The following is a 17,633-nucleotide window of genomic DNA, read 5'->3' as shown; positions in this document are numbered from 1 at the left end:
TTAATCTTCTTCTTAATCTTCGAAGAGTATTCATATTTTGTAATGACAGAAGACACAATTAGAGGACACTTCAGCTATACTGTGATGTTTTTTCCTCCCTTGTCATTTCTTTTTCTGCCTTTTTCTTCTCCTTCTTTTGGACAATGTGCATTAAAGTAAATTGGTGCCTCTTAAGTAGATGAGTTGACCTTTAAGGAAACCGGCAAGCGTGACCTGTCTGTGAGTGCCTCTGCCGTGTGGGCTCTCCTGGTGAGTGTAAGAACTGCAGGGTACCACTGCTTGCAGCTTTTATTAACTCTGTGCGTGTGTGCACGTGTGTGTGCGTGCATGTGTTTGCATGTGTAAGCGTGTATGTTAGTCTGGGTCTGTTTGTCTGCCTGTATACAAGTGGGCATAGGTCTGAGGATGTGTGCTTTTCTCTTTAATCTCCAAATACTTTTTTGTTGTTGTACTCTTCCAAACTTATTCGTACTTTATCTCTCTTAAGCATTGTTTGCCTCCAGTGCGTGTTACATTTGGTACCTCTCTCATTATTCTTTATGCCGGGAAGCGCCAACTTTAACATGCCACAGCTGCTCTTTCTGTCGGTCTCTACCTAATTGTGTTTTCCTACCACAAATGCATCCATATCTATAATCTACTTGCTAATGTTTTCTTGTCGTGATGTAATTCAGAAAATCTTCTGCAATCCTGATTCCCCTCGTTAGCCATTTCAGACAACGGAGATGCTTCAGAAGACCTTTATTTAAGAAGTCATCAGTCTGATTTCAGCACAAGGCCTTGTTTAACGCTGGTGTGTTCAAAGATAAGAAAGCAATATTTTCAGTATCTCTTATTTCACTAATTCCAAAGTAATAATAAGACCAAAACCAAGAACACCAATCCTATTAATGTTTTTTGTTTTCCAAGAGCAGTAAAAAATATACATGGCCCACAATGTTGAGATACAATAAATAGAAACAGTGCAAAATTGTGGAAGCTGTCCTTATATAAAATTCTGTTTTCAGAAAATAAAAATACCCCATGTATATATTTTAAATAGACCAAAAATGAACCCCAAAATACACCAAATTATAGTTATTTGTGGTGGAAAATTATATTAAAGCTTACATATGGATATGTATTTGTTTCAAGATGTATCTTTTTTTGAGTAGGAGCAAATTGGTTTTGGGCTGACAGAGCAGGAGGATGAGAAAATACTGAGAGAAGGAGTCGGTGCACCAGTTTAAATCTCAGCACTGGATTTGTTGACAATGAGAAGAATGTAGATTCGTCCCCGGCGTAACCTTTGAGGCAAATGCGGTGTAAACATGAGGTAATATCTCTGAGTAGGTTGAGGAAATCCAGCCACAGAGGTTGTTATTTCCCCAGAGTCTGATACTCCGGTCTGCCTGTAGGAGGAGCTTTCACAATGGAAGTAAAGGAAGCCCCGAGAGGAGCTGCAGCACTGTGCCGCTCTGTTTCACAGCAGACAACTCGAGGTGGAGAAGGGGGGTATACTATGCCTGCTCAGCTTAAGGGTTGACTTGTATTTTGTTACCTCTGCTTTTTGGTCCTGAAGAATGTCAGTAACAACTTTATCATGCATTATTTTTTCGTTGTCTTATAATTTTGACAAACAAACACTCGTTTCATGAACCACACCAACATTTAAAGACTGAAAAAAAAGTCAAACCCACAGACAAAGCCAGTCCATGAAAGAAATCACTGCTACCCACTTCAGCTACTCCAAACCATAATTCACACAAACACAAGTGAAACTTTATTGAGTGCAAAACCACTGGCTCCATCCAAGTTTTTTTTAGGAACTAGTATCTAGGGAGTTAGAGTTCACTTTTCAAAGCCATGTGGGAGATATACGATCACATACTCCTGTTTGATTTGTCCACTCTGTCCTTGTTCAGTGTGGGATCCCGAGAAACACTTTCCCATGGCAGGATGCATACCCTACTATCCGCAGTCGGTCCTAATGGATGCCGTCAGCTAGCTTTCAATGAGTGAAAACAACAGGAGAGGAAGTACAGTAAAACTGAAACAGATGTAAAGTCCTGTCGACTCTGTTAGCCCAGTTATTGACTGTCCCCTGTCCAGGTAATGAAAGGGCACTGTTGTCGTGTACCACATGACCCCATTGTCTTTGATGTGTTTCGTGATGAATACCTTGTAGTAAAATTGAGACTAAAAGTTTTTCGTTTTTCTTTCTATATTCTTCAGTTTGGTCTCCAAAACCTAGTATAGATTTCTCCCTCATTCCTCAGCCCCAAATCTGATAAATGCTGAGTCAGTCTGCCCCCAACAGTTCATAATCCACTTACACACATCTGCATCAGTACAACAAGCTTGCTTTATTCTGAAGACACACACGGGGGGGATTGTTCTCCGGGCATTTTGCTGACATAGAAATAAATGTCTACGAGTTTTGCGTCTGTGAAACGCTAGATTTTGATAGTTGAGCTTCTTGAGATGAGCTTTGTGTTATCTTTGCGATAAGCTTAAGGCCAGGAACACATGCTGCAGTGAGTGGCCTGCAGCCTCGACAAGTTTAATGAGACAAATAAATGAATTTTACTGTTGCCACATACAGCTCCTGAGCGCTTATTATCAGGATTATTGTTGAAACTGTTATGAATGGACGAGGGGAGAAAAAAAAAGATGTCGGATTGTAAGCGGGGTTGGGGGGGGGGGGGCATGATTGGCTGATGTTACATATGTCCTTGATTACCTTCCTTCTGCTTTTATTCTAATAAGTGGCATTCTTTGTACTCCCTAGGACAGCTAGACAGTCTGACACACGATGAGAATAAATATTGCATGTGGTAGACATTAAGCTGTCATCCTGGAAAAAAAGAAGAGATGGAGAAATCCGTGTGGTGTTCTTCGGCGCTACACTTTGCCTGCTCTTGTCACAATTGTCACATCTTGATGACTCCCCCCTCTCTACCCCAGCCCCCTTATTTTCTCTCGCCCAGTCAACTGCCATGAATGACAGCATGGATACCCCATATAGAGAATTATTTTGGGTGATGTAGAATGTACTCCTCTGGGTTACTGTTTGAATTTCTCATGTTTGCCTGTTTTTTGTTTGGGTTTTTTTTGCACCCCCACCCCACAGAAATATCTTTAATGAGTTATGGCTTTGATATTGTGTCCTTAACGACCATCTTAAAGACAAATCTATGGCGGATGGGGTTGTTAAGGTTTCATCCATCATGTGCAAACGTTTAAAGTCACAATATTTAATGGGTGTAGTTATCAAAGAAAGGAAAGTTGTTTTAAAAAGCTTGTTACCAGCACACCCTCAAGGTTTGTTTGAGATACGATGTGAGATGATGCTCTTAATTAAAGCTGCTCCCATTGTGCGTGCGCCATGTTCTGTTTCCTCCAGCCCATGATTGCTTTGAAGATTGAAAGAAGTTGGTAATATTGCCAATAGTGTGTCTGTGTGTGCGCGCGCGTATGTGTGTGTATGTGTCAGATCTCCTCCCTTTCTTAAAGACGCGATGGGTAATGCCTTTCCATCCGGCTATGGCCACAGGGAGCAGAGAGTGTCTGCACTCTTGTCGCTCAGGAGCTCACCACTGGGAGGATGAAAAGCTTCCCACAGAGCGCCCGACTTCCCAGCCTCAAAAGCCACCATGAGCTCATACCTCTCATTTCTCTCTCCCTCCACAGAGGAAGAGAAGAGGAGGGGGTAGTATATGCTGTGTGCCGCAGCATCTTGGCCCCCTAGGTTGCTCATCCTTGTAACCTGGGACCAGACAAACAGGGGGGACTCTGGGTTTATTACTTGATGAGTCTGTGCCTGGCATCTAAGCCAGTAGCTGTCAGGACATGTGAAGGGAGTAAGTAACACATTCAGCTGAGCTACCCAGACTCAGGTGCTGGGAGCTCACCTGTGGGTGTGTCAGTGATCGAGCTGTGGAAGATGTAGGTAGCGGATTACTCTTCGGGTCTGTCAGCATTCAATTGCATCGGGACTGAGCACTCAAACCGGAGGTGGTGACCTTATACAGGCTTAACTGGCTCTGCACTCGTGATGAAGCCAACCTGTTTGAGTGTATGTCAGACGCAGGCCCAGGTCATTGTCTCAGGTAGCTGCCCCTGTACTTTAGATGTTCCTATTGTTTGAGCCATTTAAGCAGATCAAAGCTCTGACAAAGCCCAGGGAAGCCCCCAGGCATTCAGAAACACAGGAATTATCCCCCTTTAGGATTCTCACACAAAAAGACAAATAGGCAAGCTCCGGAGGGTGGCCCCACCTGGGGAACATCTCTATTCAGAGCCAGTCTGTTGCAAAAGGTCCAATTGTGGGTTTTTTTCTTCTTGTAATTGTAGAATATATTGTGTTTTAAATTACATGTACTTTAAATACAATAAGCATTAGATCCAAAGCTTGCAACAAATGGTGTGATGCCTATTATTTTTTCTAGACGTAAGATAAACAGGTGTCACATGGTCTTGGTTTCATGTTGACTGTTTTTTACCATTAAAAAATAATAATAATAATAATGCATAAATGTTTGAGTTTTGCCGAAGTTTTTCTGGTAAAAAAAACTATATTTTTTCTATTTGATCTGAGAGCACAAACACAGCTTGTTCCTTGGACTTGTTTGAGCCTTCAAGCCAGTGAATGATTAGCAGAAATAATGTCTCTGTCACCCTTAATCACATTAAAACGTGGTTAACATTTAATTTTTCCCACTTGATATGCAAAAATTTCCACTTGATTTGCAGCAGAAGCCATTGGAATTCCATTATAAAAAGAATAAAAATTTCAGGCATCATTTGTTCAGAGAGGGATATCAAGAGCAGAAAGTGCTGAATCTTTCTATTAACCGAGCAGTGAGAGATGGCACTCAGTTCTGGGACATAATAGAGACTGACAAGACACATGCACTCGCACACGCTCTCTCTCTCACACACACACACACACACACACACACACACACACACACACACACACACACACACACACACACACACACACACACACACACACACATCTTTCTCATTTGTATTAGTTTAGAGTACGAGGTTGATGAAGAAGACCTACAGGGAAAATATTTTACTTACATCTTATTACTGATTTTAACAAAACTGCATATCTTTTCACTTGCTTATTTTTAATCAGGCAGTAAACCTTCCTCTAAAACAAAAGTCAGGCCTGTTTCTTGTGTTAAATAGGCATTTCACACTGTGAATGGGCCTCCACGAACAAGAACACCCCTTTATTCTTTAGTATGACTGAGAGCCATAAAGACACAAAGAAATCTGCAGCATGTTTTACATAAACATTTTTCCAAATTTACACATCCACATAAAATTTCACACAAATAATTGGAAGGGACATAAATACAAATTGCAAAGTGGCACGGGTAGACAGTGGTGAAGTTGACAGAATTGGTTTTGGGAGTCATGTTGACGGCACTTCAAAGCTCTTAATTGACAGCGCTTTGTTTCTGGAGTTGTGGGAAGGGGGTGTTTCATGTTCCTGTGGCAAGGTGTTTGTCTGGTCCTGTGTCACTCAGTGCAAGGACCCGGAGACCCCCGTGCTCATTTGCAGCTCACGTTCTCCGTCTCGGCTTCACATTATTAAAATCATCCCTCAGCCTTCTACCAAGAGCCTCTTTGTTACTTGGCTGGCTTGGCTCAGCTCTGTCAAGTCTTCACCAATTACAGTCTCAGGTACAATGGTCTATTCAAAGGATCACAGCCCTTGACTGGTGTGGAGAGAGTGATTTGTGAATCATTATTCAGCCGCCTGTAGAGAACGCAATACCTGAGGAATGCAAATAACGTGCCACCAAATAGACAGCTGTGCTGCTAAAAGTGACAAACTACAGCTGTTATTATCTCAGATTGGATTTTTCCCCTCTTGGAGCGCCCTCCATCTCCTATGTTTTCAGGTTTTCTGCTTTGGCTAAATGTGTTTTATTTTTCTGTCCTTTATTGGCGAGACGTTGGATGCCACCTTATTGTGTGTTATTGTGGTGGCAGTCAAGCGTCAGATCTGCATACATGGTGTGAACAGTAAGGGAAATATTAGGTTATTCCTCTTAATAGATGTGCATCTGAAAAGGCAGACAGACGACCTGGCATATGAGGCATTTCAGATTTACTGCGCCGGCCTGTGGTGTTATTTTAACTTGTTGAGAAAAACATTCAATCAAAGCAAAACTGTGCTCTTCCTTTTGCCCGTTACCTTGTCATATATTGTATATTGATAATCATTAGGTAGGAGCAGCGATAGGGTGCTGCAGGTGATAAAGCGGTGACATTGTTATTGGAATAGATGTGGTATTGAGGTGGTGTGGTTCCTCCCAGTCTTTGATTCTTATGGGCTTTAAACAGGAAACTAGGATTACAGATAATGACAGGGACCCCTTAGAATCAATCCAGCCCAGGAGCCGCCATGTGAAAATGGATTTGTGTGATGCTGCTCTTTGAGATCCGTCCAATCCCAGCCTCGGAGCTTGTGGGGCTAATCTCATAATTGCTCTAACCCCCTCGTATTGTTCTGACTGAGGGTTACCATTAACTGTGAGGATATCTTTGTCCTGCAATGTCAGGTGTCCTGCTGGACAAGAACACGTAAAGGAAAAAAAAGATCATGCAGTTAAGAAAGTGCCAAAGATAACAGTAGGTGGTTAGTTGCAGTGCTTTCTCTTTGCTTGAATGTTAATGTTTATCTAACATTCAAAAAAACACTCGGCTGGTGGAAGATTTCTTTTTTCATAGTTTAAAAAAGTATATCGTGAATTTCACTTCCACATTTCAGAGAGAAATGTGTGGCTTTTTGCTTGAGCGATTTCAAAATGCACTTATTAAGAACAGTCTTGTTGTCGAACTGATTATTTTAATGTCTATTTAAATCATTTATTTATTATCTGCAGGAGCAAAGGTGTCACATTTATTCGAGAAGTGCAAAAAGGGAAGTCGCAGCTATTGATTACGTATAAAAAAAAATGTGACCACAGTGGCATCATCTGTTTGTTTTTTGAACTCTTTTGAAAAGAAGCCATGAGGTGAACTGCTGACCTTAGCCACTTTTCCACCTAAAAGTGGCTAAGGTCAGTGCAAGCTGTCTTTCTGTGCAATTAATTTAAGAATACCTCAAATTACAACAAGGACGAAACAGCGTGAAATGACATACAAATGTCTTTAAACGTCTGAATTAGGTTAATGACACAAAACACAACATTTAATACCATAAAGAAGGTGCTGAAAACAAAAAGAATCAGGTAACATATTTAACAATAAAATAAAATGAATGAAAACCCAAACTTCAGCAAAATTAAATATTCTTGACACTTTTTAACTGCTTTATGTCTTAAAGTGGAAATGAATGCCCTCCTACTTTTGGCATCATTTTAGGATCACTGAAAATATTAGGACCTGTTTTATACATACATGCAGAATAGATATATATATACATATATACATATATATATGTATGTATGTATGTATAAATCCAGTTTTTGTATTTTTATTATGTTTCTTTCTCTTTGCTAAAGGACGTGTAGTCAAGTCTGATTTTTAGTTGAGAACTTGAAGGGAAAGAAAGTCAAACTCTGAAAGGAAATGCCACCTTTAGAGTGCAGTCTCCCACAAACACTCATATTTTCAGCTGCTCTCATGAATATGCATGCATGCAGCGAATAACAAATACGTTCATGTTAATCAAGTCCTCCAACGTGTTTTGCGACTGCTGTTTTTCTTTTTTTTTCTTTTTTTTAATCAGGTTGGTGAAAATCAAGGAGTGGGTGGACAGTCATGACCCCGGAGCCTTGGTCATCCCCTTTAGTGGCGGCCTAGAGAGCCTGCTGCAGGACAAGAGTGAAGAGGAGAGGCAGAAGTACTGCACAGAGCACAAGACGCAGAGGTTAATTAGCATTCAGTCTCCCCACACTTTATTATCAGCTGTGTCCTCCATGCACTCCTTTAATTGCATGTGCTGATAGAATAATAAATGGCAGAGTAATTACCATTATAAAGCAAAGGATCCCTCTTCTTACTGAACAACTCAGTCAAAGGGTTTTCCTCTAAATTAAGTTTTTAACTGTCATCTGTCATCTGTAGGTATAATTATAACTTGGGCATTTTGGGTTTATTGTTCTTGTGTGAAAACCTCTATGGAGAGAAAAATTGTGACAGCAGATTTTTTTTCCCCTTCTTTCTCTCAGCAAAGATCGAGGCATTGGGTTGAATTCTTAAAAATGTTAAATGAGTCTACAAGCCTCCTAATTAATCAAAGAAACCATTGGAGAGTTGAATGTCTTATGCGAAACGAAGTGACCCATCTTATTCACTTAATGAGTTTATATTGGAATGAATGGGGCCTTGCCATTGAGGTGAACTTTGTCTAGGCATCAGCAGCGATAAAGAATACTTAAACAGTTCAGACCCCTCGATTCAAGCTGAAATCTCTCCCCACCAGTGCCCTGAGCAAGATCATCAAGGCAGGCTACGCAGCCCTGCAGCTGGAGTACTTCTTCACTGCTGGACCAGATGAGGTCCGTGCATGGACCATTCGGGTAAGTGCCAGCTGCCTGCTGTGCGCATACGTACATGTGAGCGTGTGTATCAGACTCACACACACACACACACACGAATACACACAGTATCCCATGTTCCACCCTGCTGGCACCTTCACTGATATCGCACACTTTCAACTTTGTCATGGTTGTGCTTTAGCTAGTCATTACAGACCAAGGATAACTTCAATTACTGGTGAGCTGCTGAACAGTGAAAGTGGGGGCTACATTGATTGAGGAGGGCAACAATTGATTTTGCCCATTACGTCCATGAGAATGTTTCCATCCTGTGCAGATCTGCCTGCCCTCCTCCTGCCGCTGGAGATAAGGAGCCCGTGCATTGTGCCTGCCTAATCTGTGTGACGGAGGTTGTCTGTGCCAAAATTGATGTCGCTTTTCATTCGACTGTTTGTGGGCCTTGCTGGGGGCTCCTCCTCCCCGTGTGTCTCAGTTTACTGAGCCCAGCCCGCCAAGAGCTTTGTGCAATGGGATCACAGCATTTACATCAATACAGATGTTTGCTTTGCATGTTGGTATTGTGTGCACTTATATTTTCTTTCCTTGAGCAGATAGAAGTATCGAGTGCAGAAATAATAAGCTATTTTGTCTGAGTAACATTTATAAGTTCATATCGGTGGTTTAAAAATACAACAAAGTAACTTTTGAGAAACTTCAACAGCTAAAGATTTGGGTTGTATTCAGTCATACAAATTCATATCCATTCTTTCATCCCATCAGATATTTCAAAGGATTGTAATTTGAATGTTTTTTTTTTTTTTACGATACAGAATGCTTTCAATCTCATAAACATAACTTGTCCGTTTGAAAAAAGGAGTCCCATTTTCAAAAAAGCATTGCAATTTTCCACAATGGCATCTATTCAAAGAACTTGTCACCAAGCAGATCATTATGGTTTTGTTCCCCGAGTGTGAGACTGTTCACTGTTCACATTTTGTTGTTCAATTTGTTCAAAATCTTGAAAAAGCCCACTATAGATGGTGGAGGCAATAATGGTAGAAAAAGTCTCATGTGTGGGCGGGTTACAGATTTGACCACTGATGGAAATACTGCTTAAATTTTTATCTTGCCCAAAGATGGCATTACTTGTCCACTTACAAAACACACATAAATAGGGGTGTTTGTTCTGCATGTGATGCAGCTTTACCAAGATCATTTTCCCTTGACTTTGAATAAGCTCATATTGGCTTCAGCCTATTTTCAGTGCATGGGTGGATTATTTTGCATAAGATTTACAAGTGCACTGTTCTTCACGAAAAGATGAATAGATTTTTCACACAAACAAAACACTAATTTAAAATGCTATCTCATGCTTCATTATTATTACTATTATTGTTGTTATTATTGTTATTATTAGATAGAGACGTGGCTTCAGACAGTTACATTATGAGTAATACACAGGTTTCCAAATATCCCCTAGAGGACTCCAATATGCATTTGTAATATCTGCTATAGCAAATTGCAGTGATAAATGTCCTGTTTCTTTTTTAACTAATGAAAAAGACATTTTTTTAAAAGCACAAGATTTTTCCTTTTTCTCCATTTAAATATATTTATATAAATATATAATAAAATTGCATGTTTCTTATAAGGAACATAATGTTCACTTGATTTTTTTGCATGAGAAAAATGACACATACTTTTTTTTAATGGGATCTATATGAATTTCTGCTCTCCACTAGACAGGGTCTCCTTTTTTTCCCTAATTCTTTTATATTGTGGTTGAAACAAAATTTAGCCACCTTCAAACGATTCACCAAAATCATATTTCGGGTGAATGTTAAATGTTTTGTTGTAGATTATATGACACCCATCCACACATCAAGCTTGATCCTTTATTTTTCTTTTCTGAGCATTTTTAAACTAAGCACAACCCAGAGGGGAAGATGAGCTCACTCGCTCTTCATCCTCACAAGACACGTTACATTTTAGTCAGATGACATCACCGTGTTTAGATGCACACGTCTCAGCATGACTGATGTCCTCGCTATTTAGAGCAAAGTCCCAAAACACTTCAAAGGCATCCTCGAAAACACGCTTGTCCTCCTCGGCATAACTGATTACAGCCAGCCTTGATTGTGTGTGAGGGGCATTTAGTCAGGTAAGCATCAGTGAGTAACTATATTAAGCCAATACATCTTGCATTGTAAAAACTACACTCAGTAATGTCGTGTTCCTAAGTCCTTTAACATGCTTTATTAGGCAGCCTCGAGGTGACCATTATCTATCAGCCTGCTCTGCATAGCTCTTAACTAGGACAATGTGGATCTCTTGTAATGCACCATATGAAAAAAATCCCTCCCTTAATCTATTTTTCTCCAGATAGACAAACCTTGATGCTGATTAATGGTAGTTAAACTCACAAGCACTCCGTCAATGAGATTGCAAGTAGATGGTAATGTATTAGAGTCATTAAATACGCATCATTCTTTTGGCATGAAATATGTTGACCCCAACCTGATTATATACATAATTAAAACTGCTCAACAGTTTCTGAGCACGGAGCTGCAGAGCAGAGAGGGAGCGAGCAGGTCGACAGGCAGGAGTCATAATGATGCACAGCAGCCACGTCACTTATTTGGGTCATTTGTCATTTCCACCCAGCATTATTTCAACGCATATAAATTGCACATTTTGTCAGTCACCAGTTTTGTCTTGGAGTGTTAGAGAGGGCTCAAAGTCCAATATATAAAATATATATACATATTTTATACATCTATTAAACTGTTACATGTAAATTGAAATCTCAAACAGCTCCAGTTAATATAAAATCTCTGCTGTGTAAATGTAAAAAGTTATAATACTCCAAAACTCACAGGAGTACATTCAACACAGTGAAATATCACTGAAGGGTTGAGCTGAATTTGAATTACCAAACTCTCACAATAGTAAAGGCCTGATGCAGTGGGGTCTATACCACACTTGCTTCTCACTGCAACGCTGGGTCTTCTTGCTGTCATGACCAGAGAGCCGAGCAGCGACCCACAATGAGGCAAGATTGCTTGGACAGAAATCAATACCACCACGGAATGGGAATCAGGAGGCATTGATAGCAGTGCTGGGTCCTTATCGGTGTCCAGGCTACCCTAGCAGGTCACAACTGAGTGGAAAGCTATCCAGAAATCAGGACTGAGGCAAGAATACCCCCGACTGAAAATCACCCCCAGAGTGATCACAACGCTATCACCCCATCAAACACCGTGTCGCTCGCATGCTGTAATCCATCTTCTCCAAAACAATTCATTTGTCCTCTCTTTTCCTTCCTTGTGACAGAAAGGAACTAAGGCTCCACAGGCTGCGGGGAAGATCCACACAGACTTTGAGAGGGGCTTCATTATGGCGGAAGTAATGAAATTCCAGGATTTTAAAGAGGAAGGCAGCGAGAGTGCTGTCAAGGTGAGCAGTCAGGGTGCCAGAGGAGATGAGGGGAAGTCTCCTGTGATCAGTGGAGCTGACAATCGCCACACAGCTCCTACTGAAAACTGCTCTTCACCTTTACTCAGGGGAAGAAATTACTGCACACACTCCAGCACCACTCCTGACAAGCCAGCTGATTCTGGCTCTAAACACTGCCATTCTGCTCCAGCTGTGCATATCTTTATCACAATGTGTCTTAACTGGCTGATGGTAGTTCTTGCTCGTGGCTCAGCGCAGTCGCTCCAAGGAAGCACTTCTTCACCTCACCAGGCATTTATCAGATCTACAGAGTGCGCTGTTAGCTTAGAGCTCTCTGTTACCAAATCCCCAAGCCACTGTAGGCATGTGACAGTGATATAAAGCGGCAAGTTAAATAAAGTGTGAAATTCCTTAAATAAGGACTGTTTCATGGTTTGCAGCACAGAAATGTGACTTGCATGTCTTCTGTTTTTATGGGCAGTGTTTGTTTTGACCTTTTTAACTGCACCGTGTGGACACACCTATCAAGTGTATTAAGTCATTTCACTGCTAAAGGCAACACAATACTTTTCTTTCCTGCTCCAAGTTGTACTTTGACATTGAAAATTTGTTTAAAATCTGCAAACTGCAATCAACTTATCGAATGCACACGGTTAATAATGAGTTCATCAACACTGTAGGATGCCTTTTAAATTAAAGGTGCACTTTTTTTCAATCATTTATTTTCTTTAACGAGAAAAAAAATCTACTTTTAAATCTCAGTTAATTAAAGCAGAAGTGACTCTGATTTTATGTGCAACACTTGTGCGAAGCAGCTGTAAGCCATGCTGTCACAATCCCCCTATCACCACCATCAACTCCATGTGCCCACTTACAGACTCAACTAATGTAATTATGGTGGCACAAAGGGCCCACGGGGACCAGTGTGGAAAGGAAGCACTAAAAAAAAAAAAACATTTAAATCTCCTTGCTATTCAAGTCCTTTTTAATAAATATTTGATATTTAATGCATCGGCAGTGTATTGTCCACACCCTCCATAAGCTGCAAAAAGAGAGCGAAATATGTAAGTCTCTGGGGGGTTTCGCCATTGTTATCAGAGGTTGAGATCTCAGTGTCAGGTCCTTACTGCATGCTCTCTTACTAATCCCTTTTTGAGCCTCAGAAGAACATGGAGCGTTTCTGACTGTGGCATTAAGGTCCATGCTATTTAATGCCAGTTGTGGGAATAGGCTGTCTGAATAGGGCCAGTGTACAGGGATATCACATTATTAGTAATCATATCTGCTTAAGCCAAGCTTGCTGCTCCAGATGGCTGCTTTCAAGTGCAAATGAACCAGTTAGACGTGTCTGGTTTAATACATACTCAGGAATCACAAATAGCCATTGATTTTTTTTTCCTGTCTCCCTCTCCATCCAGTGTTTCTGGTGGTATTGAGCTTGGATTAAATGGTCTCCTGAGCCTTTAAAGGGACATTGATTCTTCTAATTAATTGTGCACTGTGCAGAACCAGAATGCATAAACCTGTCCGTATTAGCACTTCAAGTCAATTATTTTGAGTTTGCCGGGAAGGAGAACAAACACTTACTGTACACAAAAGAAATGTTAGAACTTATTTTGTTTCCTTGAGAAGTTTTATAGTGCTGTAATCAAAGACTTATTAACATTTTGTGCTTGTGCACATGAAACTGAAATGGGCAGAAGAGAGGATTATCACTCAGTGGGAATTCAGGCACCCCTCAAACAAAACATGCGTGCAGTTGTGTGTGCGTGCGTGCGCCTGTGCAGGCGTGTGTGTGTGTGTGTGTGTGTATGCATGTGTAGATGAACATTTGCAAGTGTAATTTTAGTTCAAGTTAAATCTTTTCTAATATTATTTAAATTATAAAGAGTTTTTTATCTGTTCGAGTTCATCCACATGACAGACTAGCTATTTCTTAGCATACAGCTTACAATGCTTTATATTATTTTAATGATTCTTTTTATTTTTTAACCCCACAGGCAGCTGGTAAATACAGACAGCAGGGAAGAAACTACATCGTCGAGGATGGAGACATCATCTTTTTTAAATTCAACGCGCCGAACGCACCAAAGAAAAAGTGACGCAAGAACAATGCGTTTGTTTGCACAACTGACTGTATTGTTGCCTTATATCTGGCCACTTTTACACTTTTTGTTTTCCGTGCTGTAGGACTGAATCCCCCACTCGTGTGCCAAGGCACAGGTTCAGTAAACTCTGACAGCTTTGCTATTTAAGATCAGGATCGGCCCCCACTCCAAATTGTAGCAGCATTTGAAGGAGCATATTACTCTCCAGATACTTCATTAATCTCCATCACGGGTGCCAGCACTGACACAGCTGACAGCGGGGACAATGCCACCTGCTCCTCTCCCCCTTCTGCAGATAATGCATGTTTTACAGTAGCCCAGATGTCTACACTCAATAAAACATTTGACAAAACCAGTCTGTGTGTGTTTTGGGATGTCTGTATTGAGTGGGAAGCTGCATGGGGATAGTGATAGCGGTCCTGCCGACCACTGATTAGAGAATTAAAAGACACAGCTGACACTGACTGTAGCATAGAGGGGACAATTATAATTAAATCTGTTAACTGAGGCTGATTTTGGAAGGGCACATGCTGGATGCAGGTGTCTTGGCCAAAAGAAGTGGTCACTTTAAATGATTATTTGCAAAGAGACTGAGTTAACCTTTCATTTATCATTTTTATGACATTATTGTATGATATTATACATGTGCTCTCTTTCACTATGCCACCAGCTTTTGGACTCTGTCCCTAAAAAAAACAAAAAAACAAAAAAACCCCACAAAAAAATAAGAATAGCACATTTTTTATGTTTAAAGTTTCCTACTCCCATCTTTGAACAACAAATACACATCTGCACACACACAAAAAAAATCCAAGAAATATTCATACAAGCCATATTTTTACAAAAAAAAATAATAAAAACTCCAGCTTTTAGTATATTCTGTATGGTATGAAAATAGAAGTTGATACAATCCACAAGCACAACCAGAAAATGATTCCTGTTGTCTGAAGTAGTGTTTTTCTCACCCCCTATACTTTGTGTGTAAGTGTTTGTGAAGCGTTTATGCTGATGGAATTGTATGGCTGCAGCCGCAGTGCTCCAAAGTAAGATTGTATTCTCCGTGGGAGTCCGAACAAAGAGCTGCAGATCAGCAGTGCTTTGCTGAATATCTTGTAACCATTAAGACTGCGGAGAAAAAAATGGCTTTTTGATGGGAACAAAAAGATTGAATAAAAATGGTCATTTTTCAGAAAGAGTATTGCATATCCAAGTTTTTTGGATGGGATGTTTTATGGAGTGGAGCCTGTGCTCGCACTACAAAGCATAGTGTTTGTCATGGAAATAAGGTGGATTATAGTTTTCAGAGTTTGAGATCAGTGGCAAAATATAGGATAGTGTTTATTGTGGTTACTTAGAAAGAATGACGGATGACAACATGTGCATCAAATAACATTAAGCTTATTTTTCTTGGTAGCTTTACCATTAACCAGTGGTTTTAATCACTGAAATTTCTTGCAGCAGACCAAGAATGTTATTGCTACCAACACTTAGAGCTCTCGCGTACAGTATATGCTTTTACGACGGACTGCTTTGAGTTGACTGGTTTCTAAGTGAAACCATACAAATCCTCTGGAGAGCACAATGGGGGCTTGAGACTAAACTGTTTTTGCATTCTTCTCGGGGTGGTATTGGTGTTGGCCAACCTAAACCCAACACAGAAGATTATTCATCTGCTGCAGTTTTGAGGCTCGGGGATTGATGAGTTGTTCCCAGCGGTCTGGGTCATGGAGTATTTTGTTTTTCATAAAGTGACAATAAATCCTTTCAGGGCAAGTAATAAAGCTATTTAGAATCATGCAGATGCAGTATAGGAACAAAACACCAGATCGAAAAAGTCCTCAACATGCTGTTTCAGGATTTGATACCAATAATTTTGCTGTCACAGAAGAAGCAAGGATTCATGAATTATAAACTCATTGGGTGTCCTGACATCATGGAACACATTATAATATATATATATATGCGCAACCTCACAGTTATTAGCAAAAACAAACGCGTGTTAAAGTATCCATAAACATTACCGGGTGACATAGGTAGGACAGTAAAAACTGCCCAGCAGGGCTCATGAAACGAGCCCAGAAATGTGACAGAATATTTGCTGGTACAAATGTGCCGTCAGCACCATCAATCAAGTGGTGCCACTCTGCCCCGAGGCAAACCACAGTGGCATCAAACCAAGAAGGACACAGAGTGGAAAGCTCACTTTAAAACACACACCCAACAAAACAGACTGCGGCCTGCTGCTGTAAATCACACGGACACCAAAGAGCTTTGAAGATTTTTTTATTTTTTTTTAAACGGAATGTGTGAGTTATAACAAATAAACATATAAATAACTATGGCATTTTTCAGAGCAGTAACTACACACGAGGGATCGTGTTGGGAAATTCAATGGTTATTATAAACATGCTGTATCATATTATTACTGTGAGGAAATTATCTCTATTTTGGATAACAATAAAAATGTTGCCATGTTGTAATTGCTGCTATTGTGTGACTTCTCTGTGTGCCAAATGCCGTACACTGAATGGAGGTAATACGGAAGCAGGATTGGACTTTAAGGGGGGAAAAAAAGTTTACATTCACATATGATACTTCATGCAAACGTTTCCTCTCATTCATGTTGAACTACCATGCTTTGATTTATTGCTCCCACAGTCAGGGTGATAAAACACTGTCCAACGCAGCGCTGAGTGAAACGAATGCCATAAACAGCTGAGAGGAAGCTTAGAAAGGAGTATTTAAATCATAACCTCTGGAATTCAGTTTCTCTTTTTCTTTATTGTTGCCACATCACAAATCTCCTTTCTGTGCCATCATGGTCACAGTCTTAATAACAAGTTAGGTGTTTAAACTATCACACAAAATGCAGCAAACCATCATTTAAACAATAAACGGCTACATCGTCTATGTAATGTCCAAGAAACGACTCCTGTGCATCTTCCCACCTTTACTGTTACGTGCTGCTCTAAATGCTGTGCATATATACTGGCCTCTTAATTACACACACCTGCAAAATCTATTGCAATTCAGAGCACCAGCTCTGAAACTATAATTAATAATAGTTTAAAATCCGTAATCATAATCATAATCTTATAGTTGATATATAAAGGTGACAAGTAAAGGTGTTGCACTGGACTAGGTGTTTTGTGTCCTCTATTTTGTTATTACTGAACATAATGCCAGGCATTATTTACTATGCAAAAATGTGGAACTGCATTACATTTAATTGTGTAGCTGTAACTGTTTAAGTGGCCACCGAGTTTAACCTCCTGAGACGCTGTGTCCTCATATGGAAACGCTGCATTTTGGCTTTTCTGCTACTTATACTTCATTCTTCTCAATAAAATGTTTTTACTCTGTTAAACAATGGTGACTTTTCGGTTATGCTGTCAGGTTGAATCTACTCCACAATGACACATAATGTGTATCTGAGAAACTTATACCACGTTGCTGAACTCTGTGCTGCACCCTTGCTCCGCTGTTTACCGCACTGCTGGTTGTCTAGCTGCTGTTTATGTTTGTAAATGTATGTCTTTTCATACTTTCAACCTTTGTGCCTGTTTGTCGTTGTTTA

General features: G+C 40.2%; 1 protein-coding gene across 2 annotated transcripts in view; it reads left to right on the top strand.

Moving 5' to 3' along the window:
• The window catches only part of LOC146370630 (obg-like ATPase 1), a 49,483-nt gene extending 32,057 nt beyond the window's left edge, over positions 1-17,426 (top strand). For both annotated transcript variants that reach the window (XM_084954825.1, XM_084954826.1), the window contains exons 8-11: positions 7,742-7,882; positions 8,438-8,534; positions 11,826-11,948; positions 13,949-17,426. In XM_084954825.1, coding sequence (XP_084810951.1) covers positions 7,742-7,882; positions 8,438-8,534; positions 11,826-11,948; positions 13,949-14,050 — 463 coding nt within the window. In that variant the 3' untranslated portion in view covers positions 14,051-17,426. The remainder of the gene's footprint in view (positions 1-7,741; positions 7,883-8,437; positions 8,535-11,825; positions 11,949-13,948) is intronic.
• The last annotated feature ends 207 nt before the right edge of the window (positions 17,427-17,633 follow it).

The sequence above is a fragment of the Perissodus microlepis genome, chromosome 16 (assembly GCF_051167445.1).
Source record: "Perissodus microlepis isolate ML-2025 ecotype Zambia chromosome 16, ASM5116744v1, whole genome shotgun sequence".
Classification (NCBI taxonomy): Eukaryota; Metazoa; Chordata; class Actinopteri; order Cichliformes; family Cichlidae; genus Perissodus; species Perissodus microlepis.
Note: the sequence above shows the minus strand (reverse complement) of the source record. Positions and strands in the feature narration are given on the sequence as shown.